The sequence below is a fragment of the Myotis lucifugus genome, unplaced genomic scaffold, assembly GCF_000147115.1.
Source record: "Myotis lucifugus unplaced genomic scaffold, Myoluc2.0 scaffold_1, whole genome shotgun sequence".
NCBI classification, from domain to species: Eukaryota; Metazoa; Chordata; class Mammalia; order Chiroptera; family Vespertilionidae; genus Myotis; species Myotis lucifugus.
The window spans coordinates 38,862,325-38,887,160 of record NW_005871049.1 but is presented as its reverse complement, the minus strand read 5'-3'; the positions used below and the strand labels follow the sequence as shown (position 1 = coordinate 38,887,160).

The 24,836-nt window shown below is 51.2% G+C and overlaps 1 protein-coding gene across 2 annotated transcripts in view; it reads right to left on the bottom strand.

The window, feature by feature from the left end:
* Window positions 1-2,248: 2,248 nt before the first annotated feature.
* Window positions 2,249-24,836, bottom strand: part of SCARA5 (scavenger receptor class A member 5) — a 107,652-nt gene continuing 85,064 nt past the window's right edge. For both annotated transcript variants that reach the window (XM_014457021.2, XM_006081941.3), the window contains exons 8-9: window positions 9,922-10,116; window positions 2,249-4,377 (exon numbers count right to left, since the gene is read on the bottom strand). In XM_014457021.2, the coding sequence (XP_014312507.1) occupies window positions 4,241-4,377; window positions 9,922-10,116 (332 nt within the window). In that variant the 3' untranslated portion in view covers window positions 2,249-4,240. The remainder of the gene's footprint in view (window positions 4,378-9,921; window positions 10,117-24,836) is intronic.

The following is a 24,836-nucleotide window of genomic DNA, read 5'->3' as shown; positions in this document are numbered from 1 at the left end:
CGGGGCTGCCGGGGAACGGGGCCAGGCCACGAGCTGGGACATGCTCACCGGGTCTTCGGGTCTTCGGGACCACAAGTCAAGGAGCGATCGAAGGTGTAAGATTTCTGTCTCGGAGACTTGTTTGTTTTAAAGCTGTTTGTGAGTTTCTGATATGACTTCCTTGTTGCTCACCCTCAGGTTAAGTCAGCTGGTACTAGGAGAAACAAGCAAGAAGCTCCTTTGAGAGGCGCCTGAGTGGGTGGGGGCCGTGGGAGAATGTGAAGGGCAGCCCCCGCCCCACAAGAAGATGCTCTTTCCATGTCGCCTCTGGCCCAGCCTCTCCGGGCGCTGTGCTTGAGCCGCGAAGACCCCTCTCCTAGGATTCTGTGACCGGAAAATACCCACCGCAGGAACTTTGCTTCAGGCCATGAGAGAGCACGTCCCAGAAGCATCCTTCCTCTGTCACAACCAGGTAATTGTCCAACATACTTCAAACGTAATTTCAGACTTTCGGCAAGAGTAGCACAAGACTGTGATCCTTGAGCAAAGGCAACGAGGGAGGTGAGCCCTCCCCGGCCAGGTTTCTCACCAACCGCAGCACGGCCAGGGGAGCCCAGAGGCCGGCCACTTCACCACGGAGGATACAGAGATTGGAGAGAGGGAAGGCCACGGTGGCTGGGATTTGTTCGGCATCGGATCTGAAAGTAGGGAGCTACACAGAGAAAGTTCCAGAAAGATGCAGAGGTTCCCTTGAGTTGTTGGCTGAACACCGATCTGTGTGGACCCCCTGGGGCTGCTAGAGCTGATGCAGAGCTGAGAGCAGCTCACGTTCCCTGCAGCCAGAGTGGGAGAAGGACCCAGGGAACTGAACGGCCTTCGTAGAAGCTCCGGAGCCTGTTCTGCCTGGGGGTGGGCTGGTGGAGAGGGGTAAACGACAAAGCTCCCGTTGGTCAGAACCCCATCTCAGCTCCAGAAAGCTAACGGTGGAGGGGAAGGAGAGGAAAAGAGGGACGAGAGAGGGGTAGTCTATGAAGGGTTGAAGGGAGAGTTAGTTTAAAAAGATAAAGACAAGTGATTTGCTTATTTGACGTTTTACAGAAATCCTATATAACAAAATCCTAATATGCACATTGACCGAAAGGCAGAACGACCAGTCGCTATGACATGCACTGACCACCAGGGGGCAGATGCTCAACACAGGTGGTCAGCATGCTCCCACAGGGGGAGTGCCGCTCAGCCAGAAGCCGGGCTCACAGCTGGCGAGTGCAGCGGTGGTGGCGGGATGCGGCAGGCGCACATCCCCTGAGGGGTCCCGGACTGTGAGAGGGCGCAGGCCGGGCTGAGGGACCCCCACCCCCAGTGCACAAATGTCGTGCACCGGGCCTCTAGTGTTAGAATAACTGTCATAAAACAATGTGGCTGAAGAAACTAAGGGGTGCCGATGGTGGAGAAAGCTCTAACACCTTCCCATGTACCACGCCCACTAGAGTGGGCGGTTTAACTACAGCGCATGCAGGCCCTGAAGGTTGTTCCTCACAGGCATTTGAGCTGAGGGCATCGGTAGTGCCTTGTAGACATTAGAGAGGGCAGGACAAGAGAGGCTGCTGCCCTTCTCCATGGGGGCCTGTTTACAGAACGGGATACACAGTGATTTGGGGTGGGTATTGCCTGGCTTTTTAAAGGAGAAAACCAGGATGTCTCCTCTGTGGGTTTCCAGAAATCAAATTTCCTCTGTTCACTCCCGTTATCAAGTATCATGGCCCACAGCAAGCCCGGGGCCATTAGATAGACATGCGCAGAGGTGCCAGCTCTGAGCACGTGGCCAGGACTACGCAGTGGCCTGGGCCATCTCTATGCACTCCTCAGGTCCTGAGCCTGGGAGGTCCTGCCGCTCATTAGCTGATGGGGCTCAGTGACTTCACAGACCTGGTACCTAAATCTGGACGATCTTCTCACGTGGAAATAGAACTCCAGGTGGAAGCACATCTCTAAGTAAAACCTCTGGAGGTGTGAGGAAATAGACACGTGTTTGCCCTTTAATGACTACAAAAGCGATTTTCTTATAACCCGAGCCTTGACTATTCTGTTGCGTGGGGCCCTTTCCTAGGTGACCAAACAAGGCTCGGGGCGTGTCCTGGGTCTGTGTTGTTTATTGTCCTCAGGAAGTATCAGGCACCGTCTCATCAGATGCCCATTCGACCACAGTCCCCACTGAGAAATGCTCCCACCATCTCACTGGGTTTCCATGAGAGAAAAGGTGACGCAAAGCTTGTCAGCGACATGTTCTTAACTTTATTGAAATTCTTTCTTACAAAAGGTCTGATGTACTGCAGGCCAGGCCTAATTTCCTTCAGTCCCTGAAACACAGGCCCATGGGGAGTTCCATGTCCTCTTAAGTAGGTGTGTAAACTAGTAGACTTTTGTTTTTTTTTAAGGTTCAACACTATCACCATCATTTTTATTTGATGTAAGACAAGACTTGTGTTTTCCCAAATGAAAAGACCAAGTAAAAAAGTCATTGGGTCTTCATCTGTGGGATAACCGGCTCCTTTGCCAGAACCAACTTGGGAATCTATTTCATTCAATGTGACATCTTTCCACCTTTAGTATTTTTTTTTTCTTTTTAATACAAACTTTGCAATGTGCTGGGCTATGCTGTAAACAGTGCCATGTGTATATACGCATACATAGATTGGCTCTGGAAAAAATGCATGAGTACATGCGAGTTATGTAAACATAGCAATTGGTCAGAAAGAGAGTCTCTGATCATTAGGGCATTAATGAATAACAAGCATATTGTAAGCAAATAACAACCAATAGCACATATTGGTTTAGTTGTCAGCTAGGAGCTTTGCTGGGCCCACACCAGGAGGGTCCCTTCCCCCAGGCAGGCTGATGCTCGCCTGATACGACAGGTGGTTGTCTGTCCCAGGCCTGACTGTGAGTCTGGGACTCCCCCACATGAGGTGGATCTGTGCTCCCTTGCTGGTCCTGGAACACACAGGTGGCCCACTTTGATCTCCCTCTTGTGTCAAAAGCAGAATATGATGCCCCTATCACCAGGAGAGGGTGCCGATGGAGGATTTGCAGAAGCCCAGGGCCCTTTCTTCCCCTGGAGGTTATAAGGCATTCTCATTTCCTTCTACTCCTACCCATCAGGACACGTGGTCTCCTGACCACAGGATCACACCCCAAGAGGCCTGGAAGGTTCAATGTCGTCATCTCCAAACGCTCTGAGATGTAGGCGACTTGGCTTGAACACCGACTGCCAGATGACTGAGCGTTGGTCTCAATTTAACCTGACAGCCCCCATGTCACCCTCCACATCACCCTTCCTTCTCTGTGGATGGTTGGCCTGGAAGCCAGTCATGTCTTCCCTTGCACTCATCCTCCATAGGTTTGGGAATAAGTAACCTTCTAGGCACACAGGTCTTGCACCTGCGCTTCTTGCTCAAGCCTAGCAAAGACACACTAAGGTTCCTGTGGGAACAGTGGTCTCCGTCATTCTCCATTTTAGGACTTCTAGGCCAGGTGCATGCAGGTAAGATCTTACCTGAGCTAACATGCCTTATAGAAATGCTGCCAAGTGAATACATTTAGTACCCAAGACACTATGCAGCACACATGGTGATGACTCAATAAATGTGAGTTTCACTCTCCTTTTCCAAATCCAAACCAATTCCTGTAGGTGACTTGGTTTCCCGCTCATGCCTACAGCTGTCACTGCCCCAAACTAACAAAAGGATGCAGAGGCAGCGTAAAGAGGGGAAGATGGATCACTCAGTATTGTCTCTTGCTGGGAAGGAAGATGTCAAAACTCTTGGCTGAACTGGGGTTTGGGAATTATCTGAAGAGTGAATGATCTGTTATATCTCCTCCCATCTCCACGGCAGCATTTGCCTCCAGCATAGTCTCACCGTCCATCTATAACTAACAGACCAAAGGGAACATGGATATGGAGGCCTGACGCATGGTGCTTAGAAGGCTGGGCAAAATGGCAATCCAGTTGACCGGGGCTCCACATTCAGGAACTCTGGTGGAAGGAAGATGCAGGCTGTAGATCCCAGTTACAGTTTGGAGCGGATGTCCAAGAGGAGAATGATGACAGGCCACTGAGGTCCTGGGATAGGGATGAGGGGGAGGAGGATGCTGGCCTAGACAGGGCAGAGGTGTGGTCAGAGGTGCCCCAAGCGATGCCCCCACCCTAGGAATGCAGGAAGGGGGCTGGGCAGTAGAGCCCAGACCTTGGCTGTGTCCACTTTCAGTGTCTGATGCATGTCACCCCGGCATCCTCAGCATGTCCGCAGTTGGTCACCCCCCACTTGGAGAAGGTGCAGCGGAAGATGGTGTCTTCTGTGCCCTTGCAGGCGACATCATCCATCCAAATCCTCCCCGTACCTGTGGAGACAATTCAACACGGTTTCTCAGCAGGTATGCAGGAGAGCAGCACAGAGAGAAACGAGAGCACTCCTGTGTTTGTCCTTGACAGGTTGTCCTAGGCTGTGCTGGCAACTCTAGTGGCTCCCACCTGCCGTCTCCACTGCATCAAGACCACATACTTATTTTCTGGGCTCAGTTCCTCGAGGGGAGAATAACTGTAATTGATAGTGGGGAGGGTAGTCTTTACTGAGTATTTCCTATGATCTTCCTCCATCCTCACCATGGTGCGGTGAGACAGGTTAATAATAAACCCATTTCATAGGTAGGAAAACTGAGGCTCAGAAAGCAATTAGTGCAAGATTGCTCAGCCTGTAAGTGGCAGAGTCTGAACTCAAGCCGCTTACAAGCCCACACTTTATATGAGACCTGAGTAACTTCTGATGTTCGACATGTTGCAGTCTTGTTGATGAATACTCAGGCAGGGCCAGATCAGAGGGACATTGTCAGACAGATCCTGGATTGGACAGACCCAATGGCCATTACTGTGGGGCGCGGGTACAGTGTTTTGGCCAGGTTTAAGCCTCGGACTAATGAAAGGACAGGGTCCTCTCATTGCCACGTGCAAGTCCCAGCTGGAGGGCAGGGCTCTCCCAGCACAATTATAGCCAACAGCTGTGGCTGTAAGCTTGACCCTATGGTCCAAACACGTAGCCCCACGTGCCTTGTGATAGAGTTCAGGTGCATGTAGTTAAGTGAGGTTGAAACTCACGAGAATGCTGTAAACAACTTGATCACGCCCCTACTTTGCCTCATGGCATCTGCTATAAAATAAAGACACGGCTTGTGGGCGCTGTCGTTGTCTCCTCGTCAGGGAGGCAGCGTCCCACCGAGACCCAGCTGTCATTCTCTTGTCTGTCTTTTCTCAATCCTTTCACCCCCCCACTCAGGATCACCCTTGGCTGTCCTGGCGCGGCCCACATTACCAAAGTGCCAAATTATCCCTAGTCTTTTGAAGTTTAACCTAGATGGTCCCTATTCTAGGAGTCCCAAACAATGGTGCTGGAATGGCAGAGGACCCCAGAATTTCACAATATAACTAGACATATATTTGATGGCAGGCAGAAGCATCCCTAACCATAGTAGTCGGATCAGTCCCCAAAATTCAAGGTCGCTAAGACAAACAATTTGAGTTTTGCCTGCAGTCAGCTCTGCTCACCCAGATCTCAAGGGGACAGACCCGCAGGTCTGGGCTCGCCCAGGACTGCACCTGAGAGACATAAACTTGGCATTGAGGCCCCTCAATAAATGACAGGGGAATAGGGCAGCTGGGCCAGGCTCCCACAGGGGACGGAGAGGGCTTGTCTGAGGTCAGAGGAGTCAGTGGAGAGGGAGTGGGCTACACCAGAAGTCCCTGGAGTCCCCACTGATGAACTGGCAGGACCATCACCCATGGTTCAGGGGGGCTCCCTGGGTTGATGGCCTTACCGGGCCCCACATGGTGGGAACCCATTTGGGGGCTGAGCTTCAGGGCTGCCATGGAAGCAATGCTTAGAGCTCTGCTATTCAAAGTGTGGTCCTGGCCCACAGCATCATCGGCATCACCCAGAGCTTGTTAGAAATGCAAAACCTCGGGTCCTGCCCTGGACCTGCTGAACTAGACTCTACTTAAAATATATATATATATATATATATATATATATACACACACACACACACACATTGATTTTTTACAGAGAGGAAGGGAGAGGAATAGAGAGTTAGAAACATCAATGAGACAGAAACATCGATCAGCTGCCTCTTGCATGCCCCCTACTGGGTATGTGCCTGCAACCAAGGTACATGCCCTTGACTGGAATCGAACCCGGGACCCTTCAGTCCTCAGGCCGACGCTTTATCCACTGAGCCAAACTGGTTAGGGCTAGACTTTACCTTTTAACCAAGTGGTTATGCATTACAGTGTGAAGAGCACTGGTACAGCAAAAGGAGGGCTGTGCAATACGTAGGATAGTCCTGGATTCAAATCTTGGTCCCATCTGGGGGACCATTTCCATGTGAAAACGGGAATGTGAGACTTTTGATGCTAAAACTGGGTAAGTTCTAGGTAAACTGGGATGGTTGGTCACTCCGGCACTTTAACTTGCTAGGTCTATGGGGTTAAAGGTCATAACATGGGCTTCAACATTACTGACTATGTCAACCTGAGCAAATGAGACCATAAATCGTCCCTGTATTCTGATGCCAGCCCTGCCTCCTCCCTGTCCCATCTCTCAGCAGCCACACAGCCTCTCCTTTTAGAGGGATTGTCAGCACTGACTGCTAAAAGCTTAAAACTGTCGCTCACTCTCAAACTGCATGGGAGAAACCCTAAATCAATGGCATGAACTAATATTTCTGTTGTGCAGAAATCGGCACATCTGCTGTCATGGGACTGCTGAGCAGGGAACTGGGGGTGGGGGTGGGGGGTGGGGGGTGGGGGGTGGGGGACGGGGAGGTGGGAGGAGAGGCCTCCTTCCGCTGTCCTTGGATGCTGTTTCTTCACCAGAACCTCTTCCCCGGCCGGATCCCCTGTGCCTCTTACACAATAAACCATTTGAGGCCGAGCAATAACTTGCTGATTAAATGTCTCCTGGAAAACATATCAGTTTACAATTTACCCAGGAAAAGGCTGCAGGCCCAGGAGCAGTGTGGGATTAGTCACACCCAAAACAAATAAAGAAGGAAATCGAGGGGACTGAAAAATCCTGAACAGGCCCCAGGTTCGCAGCCCAAATACGGATAGAGGATCACGAAGCTCCAAACTCCGGTTGGTGTTTAGCCAGGGAGTCCCGGCTAATGTTCGCCAGGGATGAGCTAATAAGACGAGAGCAGGGTCGCTAAATCAGCTGCACTGAATAGTGCAGTTACAGCCAGAGGTGAGGGGCCCGTGAGCCTGCAAACCATCTCTCCTCGCCATGTCGGAGAAGCGAGAACTACCCCGCCTCCAGGGACCAAACATCACTTTAGCTTCAGAACCGACCTCTGATTACTCCAAGTGTGGCCCGAGGACCAGCAGCAGAGCATCACCTGGGAGCTTGTTCGAAAGGCAGAGTCATGGGGCCCCCAGATCTGAGTCAGAGCCTGCCTCTGAACAAGAGCTCCACGGCAGGTGCACGAATTCAGGTTGGAGAGGCCCTGCCTACCCCAGGTCTGCACTCCCACGGGCCTGTCTTGGAGCTCCCTATCAGGTGAGCAGGCTAGGGTGCGCTGCTCCCCCATACAGATCAGGAAAATAGAACACCGGACTGACATTTTATCCTGGGGAGGCAAAACTGGGACTAGAGGCCAGGTCCCCTGACAGAGCACTTGGGGCTGTTTGAAGTGGATATTGTTGGAATGAGTCAGTGAGATTTTATTTGATTGATTGATTCATTCATTCATTCAATAAATATGTAAGGGCCTACTCCATGCTCAGCACTATTCTGGATATTTGGACTATGTTATTGAACAGAAAAAGATAGAAATGACAAAAATCTCTCTGCTTCATGGAGCTAACATTTTAGCATCTGCAGGTTTATTTAGAGTAACATGAAAAGACAGCATAGCCAGCTGGTGTGGCTCAGTGGTTGAGTGACAACCATGAACCAAGAGGTCATCAGCTTGATTCCCAGTCATGGCACATGCCTGGGTTGTGGGCTCAATCCCTAATAAGGGATGTGCAGGAGGCAGCCAATTGATGTTTGCTTTCACATGGATGTTTCTCTCTCTCTCTTCCCCTTCCTTTCTTTCTAAAAATCTGAGGGCAGAGACTAGGTTACTTATCTCTGTGGCTCTGCACTGAGCACAGCGCTGGCCCATGGGAGATGCTTAGAAAATGCCGTGGAAAGAAGGGAGTGCAGCCCTAGCTAGTTTGGCTCAATGGATAGAGGGTTGGCCTGCAGACTGTAGGGTCCTGGGTTTGATTCCAGTCAAGGACACATGCTCGGGTTGTGGGCTCGGTCCCCAGTAGGGGGCGTGCAGGAAGCAGCCAATCGATGGTTCTCTCTTGTCATTGATGTTTCTATCTCTCTCTCCCTCTCCTTTCCTCTCTGAAGGCAATAAAAAATATATTTAAGGAGGAGGAGGAGGAGGAGGAGGAGGAGGAGGAGGAGGAGGAGGAGGGAGTGCAGCCTGAGCTTGGAGAAAGGGCACCCAACAGGCTGGGCTGCTGGGTCTCCTCCCCACCCCAGGCTCCCGTCTCCTTCTGTGCTCCCATTCATATTGCCTGGCCTGCCTACCTGGCAAGGTCTTGAATGTCACATGTTATTAGTTGTTGGACCAAAATGGGGAAAACATGGTGTAAATGTGATGCATGCCTAGAAGCAAGTCCAGTTCCCCATTGACAGGTTTAAAGAATCAAATTACAAGTTTAGGACTTCTCCATGTGTCACACGTTATAAAAATCAAGAGGGAATGAAAAAGGCCACAAAGTCTGTTTTAGGCTAACGCTGCCCATGACATCCAAATGGCCTATTTCGGCTTCTCTAAAAGTTTATCATCCTCCCCCACAAAATAATGTTTTACTTCCACTTATTAGGAACAAGTGCTCACTAGACTGACAATGAGGACTATCCCTACTATTTCTGTTCCTTATGCACCCAAAAAATGCATGGCAATTTTTCTTAAAGAAAACAGGCTGAAATTCAGCCCCAAACGTTAAGTGGGAGGTCAGTGCTCTGCCGGGCGGCCCGGTGGGCTGCCCTCCTGGGCGGGCCCCTCTGAGCCCCTGCGCACGCTGGCCTTTGAAGTAGGGAGGCTAGTATGTGTGGGGTCAAGTGGCCGCACCCCGCCAGCTGTCACAACAGATCTCACCAAGAGCCACTTTCGGTCAGTGCGACTGTCTTAGCCGGCCCGGCTGCTGTGGCAAAGCCCCGTCGATGGGTGGCTTACGAACAACAGGCATTTATTTCTCCCAGTTCCAGATGCTGGAGGTCGGAGGCCAGGAGCCAGCACGGCGGGTCCTGGTGAGGGCCCCCTTTTGGGTTTAGATTTCTCTGTGTCTCCTCACAGGAGGAGGAGGAGGAGGGAGCTCTTAGGGGACCCCTTTATAAGGGCACTAATCCCATCAGAAGGCTCCACCCGTGACCAAATCACCTCCCAGAGGCCCCTCTCCTACGACCACGTTGGGGATTAGCATTTCAGCACGTGAGTTTGGGGGAGACACAAATATTCAGTCCATAGCAGCGACTGAGGTCTAAGGGATGCGATGCTGAGCAAGAACGGCAGCAGCCCATCGTGGGGGTGGGGAGGCGGCAGCTGTGAGCCGTGGAGGGCTCCCTGGCCAGCCTGGATGGGACCTGGCTCTGTTTCCCTGTCTGGACAGGATGTGGCCCCTCCTCTCATGTATTTTCCTGGACAAGTCCCTGCAGCCGGTCAGCACTGTCCGAAGACAGGCCGGCTTGCCTGGGGGACAGAGAGCTGCTATCTGGGCAGAGGCCAGGGGGCCATGGCAGGAGGGCTGCAGAGGGGGCTTGAGTATTGGCGAGGAGACCAGTCCTAGGATTCCTGGGCCTTTTCCCCGTGGCCTTTTCCTCCGGAGCGCCTTACCTTGCCCGAATCGAGCGGTCCGGGCCACCTCCTGTGCGCCGCGGAAGCCCAGCATGCGGCACACCACGTCCCCGTCCTTCTTGTCCCAGCCGTCATCGCACACGGTGCCCCAGCGCCGCTCGTGGTACACCTCCACTCGGCCCTCGTGTGGGCCCGAGCCATTCACCAGCCGGATCATCAGGGACTCCAGGCCACCTGTTGGGAGCAGCCCACAGTCACTCCTCTGCTGTGGATATACCCTTGCACCCCCCCTCACTTACCTCCAGGGATCTTCCCTGACTCCCCTCTACCAACCCCTCCTGCCCAGGGAAGAGGGGCTGGGGCAACAGCCATGACCCAAACCGTGACCAGCAGAAACCATGCTGGGTGGCCACTGCCCTTTATCAGCCTCCTTCTCTCCCCCTCTTATTTTCTTTTAATAGAATTTATTTTCTTTGTTTTTAGGTTACTGTTTACATTGACTATTATTTGTATTCATTTCAGGTGCCCAGCACAGTGGTCAGACAATCATGCACTTCACAAAGTGCTCCCCGGTATTTCCAGAGCTCACCTGGCACCATACACAGTTATTACAATAACGTTGACAATCTCCCCTATGAATTGTGAATGTTCCTGTGAATATTTTTTAACTACCAATGTGTACTTCTTAATCCCTCACCTTTTTCACCCAGCCCCTCCTCCCCCCTCCCCCCTCCCCCTGGCAGCCATATCTATGAGAATAGACTTTACTTTTAAGAGCACTTTTAGGTTCACAGCAAAATGGACAGGAGGGTACAGAGGTTCCCCCCTCCACCCCCACATGCACAGCCTCCCCCAGTATCAACATCCCCCACCAAAGTGGTAGTTAGTTGCAACGATAACACTGACACATCATCACCACCCGAAGCCACAGGTTACATTAGGGTTCACTCTTTGGTGTTGTACATTCTTTGCATTGGACAAATGGGATCCGCCTGTGTAATTTCATACAGTTTAGTTTCCACTTCCCCTGAAAAATCCCACTGTGTTTTTGCCTGTGAAAGATGCAGAATTTCCTGGGGGCCCACTCAGCCCCTACTGGGTCCCGAATCTTCGGGGGGCAGCCAATCAGGGGATCTGTATTTTTTCACGGGGCCCCCAAACGACTTTTGAGGTCATAATATGGGTGGACTGGTGGCCGGAAGTGACAGGCTCAGATGGCTCTGAAATATTCCTTTCAGCTCCAGTGTTCATGATTCTAAGGCCAGGGAAGATGTCTAAGTTGTATACTTTTTTTGCAGCCAGAAATCACCTGGGACGTGTAGGGTGAAGGTGGACCCGGTGACAAGCAGGTGCCGCGCTGCAGGAGACCCCGATGTGAACTGCCAGAGGAAGCAGCAAACCTGCTGGAGTTCTGCTCCCCATAAGGACTGCAGCCTTGGACTGCGTCCCCCCCCCCTTTTCTTGGCCAGGTGGGCTGGGGGGTTCCTGCTCCTAATGACTGTGAGTTGGCAAAGACCTTCACAGGTCCCCGGAGAAGATGGCAGAACTGATAAATCCCACATCTGTGCCACACGGAAAAAGAGAGGAGGCAGAACTGGCCATGTGTCTGCCACATGCTGCCTGGGCAGGGAAAACCCCAGAATATTCTGCTCAGGGAACCAAAGAAGTCACAGGGACGGCACACCATTTCCAAGCTGCTGAGAAATTACAGGGCGCCAACTTTCAGAGGCTCCTCACAGTGTTTAATGCCCTTTGTACGCTTCCCACATCTGTCACTATCCTCTCCCTGCACATTTACTGAAAGTCCCCCTAGGTCAGTGATGGCAAACCTATGACACATGTGTCAGAGGTGACACTCGAACTCATTTTTTTGGTTGATTTTTCTTTGTTAAATGGCATTTAAATATATAAAATAAATATCAAAATATAAGTCTTTGTTTTACTATGGTTGCAAATATCAAAAAATTTCTATATGTGACACGGCACCAGAGTTAAGTTAGGGTTTTTCAAAATGCTGACACGCTGAGCTCAAAAGGTTCGCCATCACTGCCCTAGGTTGTCAAAAAAAAGCTGAGGATGAGCAAGGGAACACAGAAAATCTGGAGAGAGGGAAAACCTGGAGAGAAGCTGGAAGGCAGAGGCCGGGCCCGAGACAGAGACACCCCCTGCCTGCTAACCTGGAGCCAGTAGCAGCAAAGGCCTGGCCTCTGGCTGGCTGGGGGCTTGGCCCTGGGTAGGTTGGCCGAGGCCAAGACGTCAGCCTTGATTTCTCACAGACCTGCCTCGCCTCTGTCAGCACCTGTCAAGGAGGCAGAGGGCCACCTCGGCCAGGAGGCCTCCAACAGAAGCCTCGGGTGGGGTCATAAGTAGAGGGAAAGTGGAAGGAGGAGGCAGTGGGTCCAAGCGGCCCAGGCAGAGTTCAGGGTGTCGGGTCAAAATAACAGGAAGAGACTGGGTCGGGGGTGGGCAGCCAGGACTGATGTTCGGAGACTCTCCCCTATCCTCTCTGCTCCGCCATCCTGAACTCACTCTGTTCGCTTCTTCGTTGAGCGAAATCAGTGACTGACCATCTCTTAGGGGCCTGACCCTGTTCTAGGTGGGTACATCTAGGAACAGCCTCTGCCTTCGTGGACTGCTACTTTAGCGGGAAAGATGAACAATAAAGCTGAAAAACAAATACAAATATAATTATGGCCAAGTATTGATGAGTGCATCGATGGGAGAAGCACAGAAAGGGGAGGGAGAGTAAGTGGAGGCACCATTTTGGATGGGGAGACTTGGGCAGAGCTTTTTCCTTGTACCCCATAGTAGGGACACCCAGATGGTCACAGATGCACTTAAGGGATTGCTACCATATTCCCAAACTGTGCTGGGTATTAAGAACGCATGGATAAATAAGTGTTGCATTTGTCCTTGAGGCATTCTGGTTAAGAACACAGAATGTCAGAGCTCGTAGAGACCTCAGTGACTGCCCAGTCCAAACCCCACATCTAGAAATGAGGAAATTGAGGTTCAGAGAGAAAGTAACCGGCTGTTACAGGGATGCCAAGTCCCTCCCTTTCTAGACCCGTGCTCTTTCCAACGCCAGCCACTTTCCGTACTGCCTAAGCCATACCACAGAGTGAAGCTGGTTCAAGGGTCAACCAGTAGGTCCAAGATGGAGGCAGGCTGGCACTCCTCAGACCAGAGGGCACTGCTTGGGAGAGCTCAAGCCAAGCTCTGTCTCTGAGCGTTACCTGTACATATCAGATTTCCCCCTGGGAAGAGTTCCTTGCAAAGAGAGATAATGATTTATTTGTCCACGATCCCTCAGTACTTAATATTATGCTTGGCTGGCTGAAAATGCTAAGTAAATGTTTGGGGAGTAGATGGGCTGGAGACCAGATGGCTGGTTGGATGCATGACTTTTTTTAGTGGGTACGAGTGGAATCTCCAGCTGAATGCCTCAGATTTCTCTGTCTCTCTGGTTCCAGTCTTACTCTTCGGTGCCTGGCTTGTTGAGAATGGGTGCTGTGCCCACCCACGGATCCCACCAGCTCAGGCAGGAATGGTGGTGCTCCAGGATGGAGACCATGGACTCGCTGTTCACATCGTCACTGGGGATCTCGACTCTGGGTTGCATCTCTATGTGCTGCCTTTATGTAGATCATTGTAGACTCCCTATTCTTGGCCGATCTTTAAACATGTATTGGCCCAGCCACGGGGACACAGAGGTATATTACCCCTACTTCTTCTCTGGACATAAAAATACTATGAGACAATTCCAAGATGCCACTGCTAAGTGCCATAGGACAAATCCTATGCAGGCAGGCAGATCCGAGGCAGGCAGTGGGGATGGTGAGGAGAGCAGTGAGCCAGCAGGAGGGGACTCACAGGGGGTTGGTCAAGGCATGCTCCCAGTGCTCTTCTTATGTCTGAGGGGCACTAGGACACACTCGTCCTCATTTCTTCACTGGTCACACTCACTTCCCAGGGGTGTCAAGGGGATCAGTGACAAAGAGTCTCTCCTTGACCAAACTCTAACCAGACCCCTCTGAGCCTTCTCATCTACGAGGCCTCAACCTTGGCCTGTAAAGATTTGAACAAGACACTAACATAATTGCTAACAGCTCCAAGCCACGCATGGCCCCTAGCCTCACTCAGTGCCTGCCTGAGAAAACTCAAGGTTATCAAAAGAATTTACTGTTCATCCAGCCAACACCTGAAGATAGGACCCTGCCTCCCAGCCTCTTTGGGAGGGGAGGAACCTAACTTGGAGAAGCGCCAGATGGCTTTCATAGGGACCAACCCCCTCCTGCTTTTTGTAAGTTTTCACTCCCCTGACTCTACTGAGCCCCCACTCACCCCTTCTCTGTCTCCACATTGTCCCTTTAAAATGCCCAGTCACCTCTGTACAAATCAAAATTTAGTTCAGTGCACGCTGGTCTCTTTTTCCTATTGCAGTTGTGCATTACTGGTTAAAATGCATCCTGACCACTTTAACTATCAGCTGGTTTTGTTTCTCTTTAACATCCGATGTGATAAGGCTGCTATTAGACAAACTGGTCAAGGTGTAAGCCATGCTCACTGCCCATGGGCCTTCCTTACACATGGGTAAGGACATGGAGGATGGGTCTGGCGCAAAAGTTCTGCCCAAACCGTTGTGATGATGCTGGTCAGGACCACGCAGATGCTCTTAGGAATCTGAGCTGGGGGAAATGGAGAAGGCCGAGCAGAAGCAAGAAGAGGCAGGGACAGGAATTAATAAGCCATGAGACACTAAAGCGAAGGCATGAACCCCTAGTGCTGTGGCCCCAGAGCTGCCTTGGATCTGAATGACCTTCCCATTCCAGGCCCACTTACTAGTATATTATGAGTCCTGATTTTCTAAAGAAGGTGTCCTTATGATAAGCCCACACGACTTAAAGAGACCCACCGAACCCCTGGTCCTTGCCAGCAAAAATCCCCAAAGAGGCGCCTGCGAATCCGACACACCAGCCTCAGAGCTTAGCCACTTGCCTCTTGGGCCCAGGGTGGGTTTGGGGATTTGGGGAGGCACCAGAGGAGAATGGAAAGAGACTGGGTCTGGACTTAGGCACAGGGTTTGAATTCTGGCTCTGCTGCAGGCCAGATGTGACCCCTCTACACCTACCCTCTTCTGAAAACGGGTATAATGGTGGTGGGTGCAAGCGATAGCACGTGGCACAGTATGGGCACCTCTCACTGTGAGCTCCCCCCCCTGGCCAGTCAGCACTTGGCCCAGCAACACATGGGTGAGCTCTGAGGGGTCTTCGTGAGTTGCTGAGGATGGCTGGATACAGTGGCTCAGCAGGAGTGTATCCTTGCAACCCTCTTTGCAAAGCAACCCTGCTGCGTGGGGAGGAGGAGCAAAAGGGAGTTCATTGTTCCAATTGGATTCCTCTCCTAACTTCCTCTGCTCTCCCCAGGGCGCAGTTCCCGGATCGGTAACATATCAGGGGAGGGCGACAGGGGCTTCGGCAAAAGTCCGGCTCCTGCTGTCAGCAACTTTCTGCTCTCTAATGTGAGCTGGATGTGATTCCTTAGGCAAAGCAGCTCTGGAATGGCCTAGGAATGTGGCACTAGGGCCGAGGCCACTGTGGGGCTCCTAGCACAGACCTTACAGATCTCCTAGGTGGGGATTCTCTTCTCAAAATGAGTGTTTCTTTGTTCTCTGGGCCTTGTAAATACATTCATAGGGAAAACAAGGGCCCGGACAAAGCAGGCTGGATCCACCCAGACTCCCTGGGTTTGAATATCGAGCCCCAGAGCTGTCAGGGGCTGTGCCACCCTCTCCCACTTCAAGCACAGGAATCCTCCCCACCCAGTACCACGCCTGACAGCTGCTCGTCCTGCCTCTGGGAACGGAAGGGAACTCGACACCATCGCTTGGGCATCCATTCCGGGATTTTTAAACCAGCATCTGGTTTTATTCACGGGGCACTGGTATCTCCAAACGGCTCCAGTGTTTCTTCATCTAATTATTCCCCACCTTTGTTTTGCTCCATATGCTTTGGGTTTTGTGCTTATAATTGGGGGGGGGGGATATCAAATATCTCCTTCTTTCTCTAGCATCTGGTGGGAGCACAACAGAGGGAGTGGCGTCATTACTGAGCCCCTCAGTGGGTCTGGGAGGACAGCCTAAGGGTCAGTGGCTACCATCTCAAGAACCGATTTCCAGGGCTGGGGTAGCCTTAGAACTACCTACTCCCTGCAGGGCTTGTCCACACCTGGCTCAGAGCCACCCTCAAACCCAACTACAACAAAGCCAGGTTCTGGGAGCTGCCCAGGAGAGATTCCCAGTTAAGGAGAGACAGCGAAAGGAATAATGTGTACTCCGTTCCGACTACATCAGGCACGTGCAAAGTGCTTCGTGCGTGCATTTTCTCATGCTTCTTCACAGAGTTAGTGATGGCTCCCTCTTAAAAGAAAACGAGCCCAGACAAGTCAAGGAATCTGCAGATGGTCACACAGCTGCTACAAGGAGAAGCCAGGGAGAAGAGCAAAGTCCTTTCATGTTCAAACCACAGACGTGACTGTCAGACTGAGTACTCAAGACAAGTATTTAATAACAGCCCTCTCCACGTATAAAGCACCTTCCATCTATCGCCAAACAGCCTTCTGGGGTCTGCAGTAATTAGTGTCTTTAACAGTAAGGAAAAGGGAAAAGAGCCTTGGATGAAAGCAGAGGTTCTCAGCCCGGGCCACATGGAAGGATTGCCTAGGGATTGAGATATTACACCCCCGCCCCCCCCTTATGCCTTATATATATAATTTGGTGCTTTAAAAATCTACCAAGAGGAGGCCAGGCTAGCTTCCAACAGCTCACAGGTGATGTCAATGCACTGCCAAGGCTCAGCGTACTGTTTGAAGGGACGGATCTGGGATCAAGTCCCAGCTACACAGCTGTCAGGCCTTGTGAGTAAGGCCTATAGATGTCACCTCCTCTGGGAGGGTTTCCCTGACCTGTGGCCCCAGGAAGTGCTCTGCACACATGAGAAATATTACACTGCCTGCCACTTCCTCTTCCAGGGCTTTCCACACTCACCAGTGTAATCCCTGTGAAAGCCACGGCCATGGCCATCGCACCCCCGTGGGTCCCCGCAGCAGCCCTCTTGCAGGCGGAGAGGACAGTGCTCACCCAACTGGACTGAGGGCGTGAGTGAATGAATGAAAGAATGAATGAATGAACGAACAGGATTCACAGCCCTTTTGAGGGGCTCTCAGAACAGATCTGATCCCTAAATAAGCCTAGATCCTGCTTGGCTGTGCATCAGGAGGGCCCCAAACCCAGAGAACTTTGCTTCTCAAGAAAAGCAGAGGAGGGAAACCCACCCAGCCTGCGCCTGAAACATCGCAGCTCCTTTAGGTTTGTTTATCCTGACTTCCAGGCCCCGCCAAAGCAAAACAAGTCGACAGAAAGGAGGCTGTGGAGCATAGAAATAAACACATGGGGATGGGAAAACAGGCTCTGATTTTCTGCAGCTGCAAAGTAGAGCCCAGGCCATAATCTGGACCAGCTGCCCGTTAAGGAAGTTGAACTTTTATTCTCTTGTGCAGAAAGAACTCCCCATGCACCCGGCCGCCCCACAGCCCAGGGCCTCAGAGCCCCCGCCCTGAGGTGGAGAAAGCTGGGCTGTGTCCTTCTGTGGACATTTCTTTCGCTCTGACATCCACAGGACATGTGGTTCGCCTGGGGAGGACAGCAGTCACCCCATAAGCCAGTGGTTCTCAACCTTCCTAATGCCACGACCCTTTAATACAGTTCCTCATGTTGTGGTGCCCCCCAACCATAAAATTATTTTCGTTGCTACTTCATAACTGTAATTTTGCTACTGTTACGAATCGTAATGTAAATATCTGATATGCAGGATATATTTAGGCAACCCCAGTGAAAGGGTTGGTCGACCACCAAAGGGGTTGCGACCCACAGGTTGAGAACCGCTGCCATAAGCAAACTGAGGAATTTCTGGTCAGGCACTGCTGGAGGGCATCCCTTTTAAAATGTGGTCTGGCCTGTGGGTGTGCTTCATAAAATGCTATTTCCTAATGGTAATTAGGAAACTTAATATGCTCTCACTTAATATGGTGCTTTGTGCCTCTTCAAAGAAATGTTGTCAGATGGTCTCCTTTGATCTTTGCAGTCCCCTCTAAGGTGGGTGAGATCACACCCATTTAACGGGAGGAAGCTGAGCCTCAGAGAAGGCTTCTCAAGGTCACACGATAAAGTGGCCACACCTGAGTCTCCAACCCACAGGCCTTGGGGCCACTGTACCGTGTCTTTGGTTGCGAGTCACCCTGGGTGCTTGGGCATCGCTGCGTAAAGGAAGTAGCAGAAATGTCTCCCCAGTCAACACTGCATTAGGCATGCTGGGTGGGTTTTAAATGTTGACTCACCCGTTGGTCTTCCCTCTTCTATTGCAGGTTCATTGGAAGCCGGGAGTTTGTCTTGGCTGATTTTGTTTCTCCAACACCCTGCTCATGGCTGCCTGGCTCCCAGTAGTTGTTCAAGGAAAATGTGTTTGATCAAAAGGAAACGAAGCATTTTTCCTGTGCAGCCCTGAAGAGGAGCCCTCCCCATCACAGTGGGAGGATGTCTCTACAGCCCAGAAGTTCTGCTCAGAGCTGGATTTGTAGGAAGTTACTTGGCGGCCAGGTGCAGAGGTGAGTCCTTTGTCTTGCTTTTGCTCCTGGGGCTCCTCAAAGGGCAGTGAGAGTCTGTGGAGAGCGGCTACAGTGTTTGGACAGGTTCAAGCCTCAGACTAATGAGAGGGCTCATTCCTCTCATGGCCACGTGCAAGTCCCAGCTTGAAGGGCAAAGCCGTCCCAGCACAAGTATAGCCAACAGCTCTAGTTGTAAGCTTGAACCTATGGTCCGAACCCGTGGCACAGTGTGCCTGAGTGATGTGAGCTTGATAGAGTTCAGGTGCATGGTATTGAGTAGGATCCAAACCCACGAGAATGCTATAAACACCTTGACCACGCCCTTATTTTGCCTCGTGGAATCTGGCTATAAAATAAAGACACGGCTTGTAGTCCGTGGTGCTGTCGCTAGCTCTCTATCAGAGAGGACAGCGTCCCACCCAGACCCAGCTTTTTCTCTTGTCTGTCTTTTCTCAATCTTTCACCGCCCCCTCTCAGGGTCACCGAACCTGGCTGAGCTGGCATGGCACATAAGGTGCCCAATGTGGGGCTGAGTATGCCATGGCCGTGCCGGCTTGCCACAACAGTCAACAGGCAGCGGCAGCTAAAGCTGATTCCGTTACATCAAAAAAGACACGGTGGGGCCCTAGCTGGTTTGGCTCAGTGGATGGAGCGTTGGCCTGTGGACTGAAGGTTTGATTCCAGTCAAGGGCACATGTCCGAGTTGTGGGCTTGGTACCCAGTAGGGGTTGTGCAGGAGGCAGCCAACCAATGTTTCTCTCTCTCTCTCTCTCTCCTTTCCTCTCTGAAATTAATAAAAATGTATTTTTTTTAAAAAAAAAAAAGACACTGTGGGGACCTCCCTGATGGAATGAATCTGCAGTGCCTTCAGCATGCCTCTCTCCCATCCTCAGAGGAGAGGGTGCAAGGTCATGGGGATTAAGATCAATTGCTGAGTTTGTTAGAATTGCTTTCTGCATAAGCAGTTTTATCATTCCTGGTTTTAAAGTAGGTCTCAACTTTAAACTTTCTTTGTACAAACCCACATCAAAGACCAAAACGCCAACTCTTCAGTAGTGTTGAGGCGTTGTTTTTTGAAGAAAAATTCCTTGGTCACCTTCACTGTGAAAGTTTGTTACTAAAGGAGTTTTCTTGCAGGGCAAACCCCAGAGGCCACCGCATGCTTGCCAAGGGGTTGGGAATGCCAGTCAGCGGGCACTGCCCAGGCCCTTCTTGGAAGGACGGGGACAGCAGTGTCAGCTAAACACAGGGAAGGAGGGACACAGGGATAGCGTGGGACAGGCCCCCTTGCTCACTCACCATAGGAAGGATAGGTGTTTAGGGAACAAACTGGTCACCTCCACTCGCAAGCGTGAGATACCCCACTAGACGAAGTTAAAAAGAGCAAACCTTCTCGAATTCCACTTACACGCTTGGCTGCTAATCCTTAACATAAACTCCAAACACGGGGATGTTTATTTTCTCCCAGTTAGCCCTCACTTTTGGCTTTCGGTTGGTTCCTGCTTTCACTTAGCATATATTTATAAAACAAGCATTCGCGGGCCTGCTCGTGACCTCTGAGCAGCGCTAGAGCACAGATTCCCAAGGGGGCTTCCTTTCCCTGCCTAAGCTGTTTTTCCTCGCGAGGGCCCAGGCTGCAGCTCTCCTTTCTGCGCGTTTGTAAGGCGTGGATGTAACGGGGCTCACTAGCTCAGCGGTTCCTAGAAATAGGAACACTATTTCTTCTATTGGGTTCAACACTATTTCTCAGGCACCCCCATCACACAGCCACATTTTAGCACCTGGCTTCTTAAAGGAGCCAGGCCTTTTGCGTTTCCAGCCCCTCTCGAATCTATTTGAAGTCATCAAACCCAGGGCAGCCTGGATTAATCGGAACGGAAATGCTTTCTGCACACTGCCCTGTAAAAGCTCTCTTGGAAGGGGTCGCTAGGACGCTTTCAGGAAAAGTCACTGGATTTGTTTTTGGAAGGCTTAAGATAGGCTCTTGGCAAACCAGAATGTTCAGAAGGCCAGATCCCATTCTCTGCACAGTACCGGGGAAGAGGAAGTTGTGGAGGCTGAGGGGCTGGCCTCAGGGCTGGGTCAGCAGGGGCCTCAGGTCTCAGGATTGCTACTCCATGGCCTGTGCTACTCCCCAGAGCACGCATGTCATCTTCCCAGGAGCTATGTTTCTGAAAAGCAGGACTTTCTAAAGGGGGAGCAGCTCAGACAAGAGGAGCAGTAGGAGCAGCAGAGAAACATGAACTTAGACTATGGACCTTTCCATGGGAAGAAAGGGTCTGCCTGTCCACCCGGTGCCTGGCACTGGTTGCGGTGTTGAGGGTCATCAGGGACGGCTGAGGCTTCGTTACCTCCTGTTTTAGGCCCCAGTCTGGTCCCCTCCCTGGTCAGTCGCTGCCGTGTCATCCCCGCTTCCAGCCCTCCCAGGCTTCCCAGTGCCCCGAGGTCAAGCCTGAACTCCTGACCATTGATCCAAACATACCTCTCTGGCCTTGTTTTCTTCTTACATCCAAAACCCTCGCCATATCAAACTATTTGGACTTATCAGACAATGCTCTGCTAATTCATGCATGGTTCTCTTTACTGGAATACTTCACCTCCCACCTCCACCTGACACCCACCAACTTCCCCTTCAAGACTTGGGTCAAAGACACCTCTCAACTGACCCCCACAACAGGAGGCATATTAGCCTTTGTACAGACATCTACTGTAGCACTCACCACACTCTACTGTGATTTTGTAATTTTGTGATTTTGAAACTGTCCTTGCCTTCGTTTCTTTCTCTCCGCTGTCTCCCACTCTGTGTCAGCTGGGACTGGAAGCAATGTTTGCCGCAGGACAGTTTTTCTGAGTGAATGTTGTGTCCCTGTGCATTTTCAGTGTGACTAGACATACACTTAGGTGGGGGGAGACATTTGAAAAATACTTTCCTCTCTGTACACATTCTGTGGTGTTTGCATCCGCTGAGCACTCACTCAGTAAGTATAGTGAGAAGGAATGAGCGAATGTACAAAGGAAACCAATGTGTGAGGCAGTCCTCCTGCCAGGTATGTGCCCGGTGGTTCCACACAGGTTACCTCAGGGAGACAGGTGACCGATCTCAAAGAATGGGAAACATAGCGGTTTCCTCGGCAGATGCTCGCACCCCTTCCCTCGCACCGGCTTGGTGACATGAAGAGAAAACACGGGGGCAGGGAAGAGTACCTTTAAAGTAACTGGGAAGAATACCTTTAAAGTAACTGAGAATTGCCGAGGAGGGAATTAGCACCTTCATACTAAACCGCTAAGGACAGACAGAATGGCCCATAAGGATCCCGTGCTGTCAAAGGCCAGGAGAATAAAAGGTAACTCAAGATGGTAGCAGAAGGACTTGGGCCAGGCAGACCCCATCTGTGTCCACTCCACACCTTATAAACTCTGGCGACATTGGGCAGGCTCCTCCTCCTCCTTCCCCAGCCTCCTCCTCACCTCCCCACCCTTGAACATGACGGTGAGGATTCAGTACATAATGTACACGGACGCTTTCCTCCCCATAGTGCCAGGTACAAGTTTGTTGGTAGTTTTATCCGAGTGGTTCCTTTTCCTTAGGAGTGTGGCTTACTTTTAAATCATGTTGTCAGTGGGGTAGTCAAACTGTATGAAGAAAAGAGGATGTCTACGCACTAAGTAAATAAATAGGATTGTATATAAAAGGTCTGGTAGCTCTGTCTCTCCTTGCCGGAAAAAAATGCTAACTTCCAGTGCTATATTATCCTTAACAGATTCCCGGGGGCACTGCTTGCAGCCAGCTGTAGGTGCAGGGAGGGGAGGAAGAGAATTAACAGACTCAGAAGGCCTCTCTTTGCATCCCTTTTTCTAAACCAGATTAAAACATCTCAGCAGCTAGGGAGGAAAACTGTCCAGAAGCCAACATCCTGATAATTTATTTTGAGCTCATACTGCACACTGGGGTGTCCACTGCCCCCGCCCCCTCAAACTTACATCCCTAAATATTAAAAACACACATAAGATGTTGGATATTTTTCAAGTTTTCTGAGATGCCACTGATAAGTATCAACATGCACTGGCTTAGAATTAACCCTGGGTCATCCTGCATATATTTTCCACGTGGAAACAAATTGAGGAAAATATTTTAAACAATCTGAACTTATCTCCCTCTTTAAATTCATGCTATGGGGTTTAAACAAAACCGAATCCTTTCCCCTAGCTGCAAAAATATTATTTATTTTTCTTGCAAATGGACCATATATGAAGGTAAAACAAATGTCTTTCTGTCTTGAGATGTATATATCTTTTCTGGCCAAGCTCCTCAAAGCCAAACATCTAACAGAATGACTGATATCACCATAGCCTGAAATAAAAACAACAACTTTACCTCTCATCGAGCAGAAATCAGGAGGTCTGGATTCTAGGCCCAATTTGGCCATGACCTAGCCTGGGCACTGTGGCCCGTCTCTCCAGCTCTCCGTTCTTGCTCTCTGTTTAGGGAACGGGTGGGGTGCGCTTGGGCGTAGGAGGGGAGTTGATCTGAAACCCCACCCAACTCTAAAATCCTATGACTCCAGATCAAAACACGGGTAAACAATGGCAAGATCTGGTACAAATATATTGTAATATTGACTTAAAACATGGGTACCAAGAAGTCTTCTCTGTAAGGCCCTCTTCAAAGGAAACCCCCAATTTCCGATTTTGCCCTGAGGCGGGTCCATCTATTTTTCTCATCAGTTCCTTTCACATAGGAACACCCCCACCTGCTGGAACTTTAGGTTTGTGCTGCTAAAGGTCAGAGGTGTTTGGAAAAGGTTCCATGGCCTCAGCCCAAGTTGGGGTCCCAGGGGAGGGTCCCTCCTCCACTGAGGGTCCCTCCTCCCACTCCTTTATGAATGAGGGTAGAGCTCTGATGCTGAGAATCTGTCCTCCCGCGCATTAGGGCTGCCTTGGCCCAGGGAATGACTAACAACCCCCCCCCCGCCCCCCGCCCCCCGGTAGCAGGCAATCAGTGTGGGTCAGAATTTCTGCACTTTTCTGAAAGATGATCCTTGGCTTCCTCCTCAGAGCCTCACTCCCAGGGATATAGTTTATGCCTCTGGGATTGGAGTTCCTTGGAAACACAACCAGGAGTCTCAACACAGCATGGGTTTTATGTGGTCAGAGGCAGGCCAGGGGGTGGAGGCCGTGGGAAGGCATGGATCTCAGGTCCACATTGCTGCAATGGCCCCCTTCAGCCTAAAAGACCCTGAAATCCATCTGCCAGGTGAGGGAGTCACTGGGGGTTTTAAGGAGCCCAACCCTACTCTTCAAGACCAGGCCTAAGTTCTCATTGCAGAATCAGAGAAGTCAGAGGCCCAGGGGTTTGGTTCTGCCTCTGCACTTGCCCTGGGAGAGTCAGTCAGCTCCCCACTCGGGCCTCTGAAAGCGGGGAGATGGATGAATGGCCTTCAGTTTTGTGGTTCTACAGTTCCTGTATGTCTCCTACATCCCCAGCATGCTGAGTAAAGCATCCCAATATGGAGCTGTCTCTGCTGGGCCACCTCGTCTCCCAGGCCCATCACCAATGGTGACGCTTCCGGGTCTCATCAGGGGGCCAGAAGGAGAGGCGTAGACTCTGTGCAAGGGCTGTTGTCTGACCTCTGGGCTCCAGGGAGGGTGTAGCCGCCTCAGGACAGGAAAGAACGCCAGCAGTCCCTGAGGAGCGGCTGTCCAGAGCTGACATCAGCCTCTTTCGGTGCAGTCAATAGGCTCCAGGGCCAAGTGGATTAACCGTCCTTCTCCCAAGCTCCCCACCCACGCCCCGGGGAGCCCCACACCACTGTGGCTCAGCTCCCACCTCCCAGACTGTGGCCCCAGCTTCCGAGCCCAATCCCAGCACAGAGCCCAGCCAGCTGGGCCCGGAGAGGTGAGTTAAACAGTGACAAAAGCGGCCTTGGGATTAGTGGTGACTGATGACCACCTCCTCTCCCTGGGCTCGGCGAGCACAGACCTCCTCTCTCCTCTTGAGCCGGCTGAAGAACGGTTGCCAAAGAGTTCCTGACAAGCACCCCTCTGGTATGTGGGCAGCGTTTCTGATTTCCCTCTAAAGGTCATCTTTCCACAGTTCCTCCCTTCCTGCCACCCCATCAGGAGTTGTTTATTTCACACAGCTAAATGCCATGGTCCTTCTCAGCTCCCTTGGCAGCAAGCCATCAGAGCGCAGTCAACAAAGAGAGCAGGAGAAGGCAGCAACCCAAAGACAAAGTATGGTGCCCAGCCCAGTTCATAAGTGTGACTCTGATATGTCACAGATGTCCTAGATC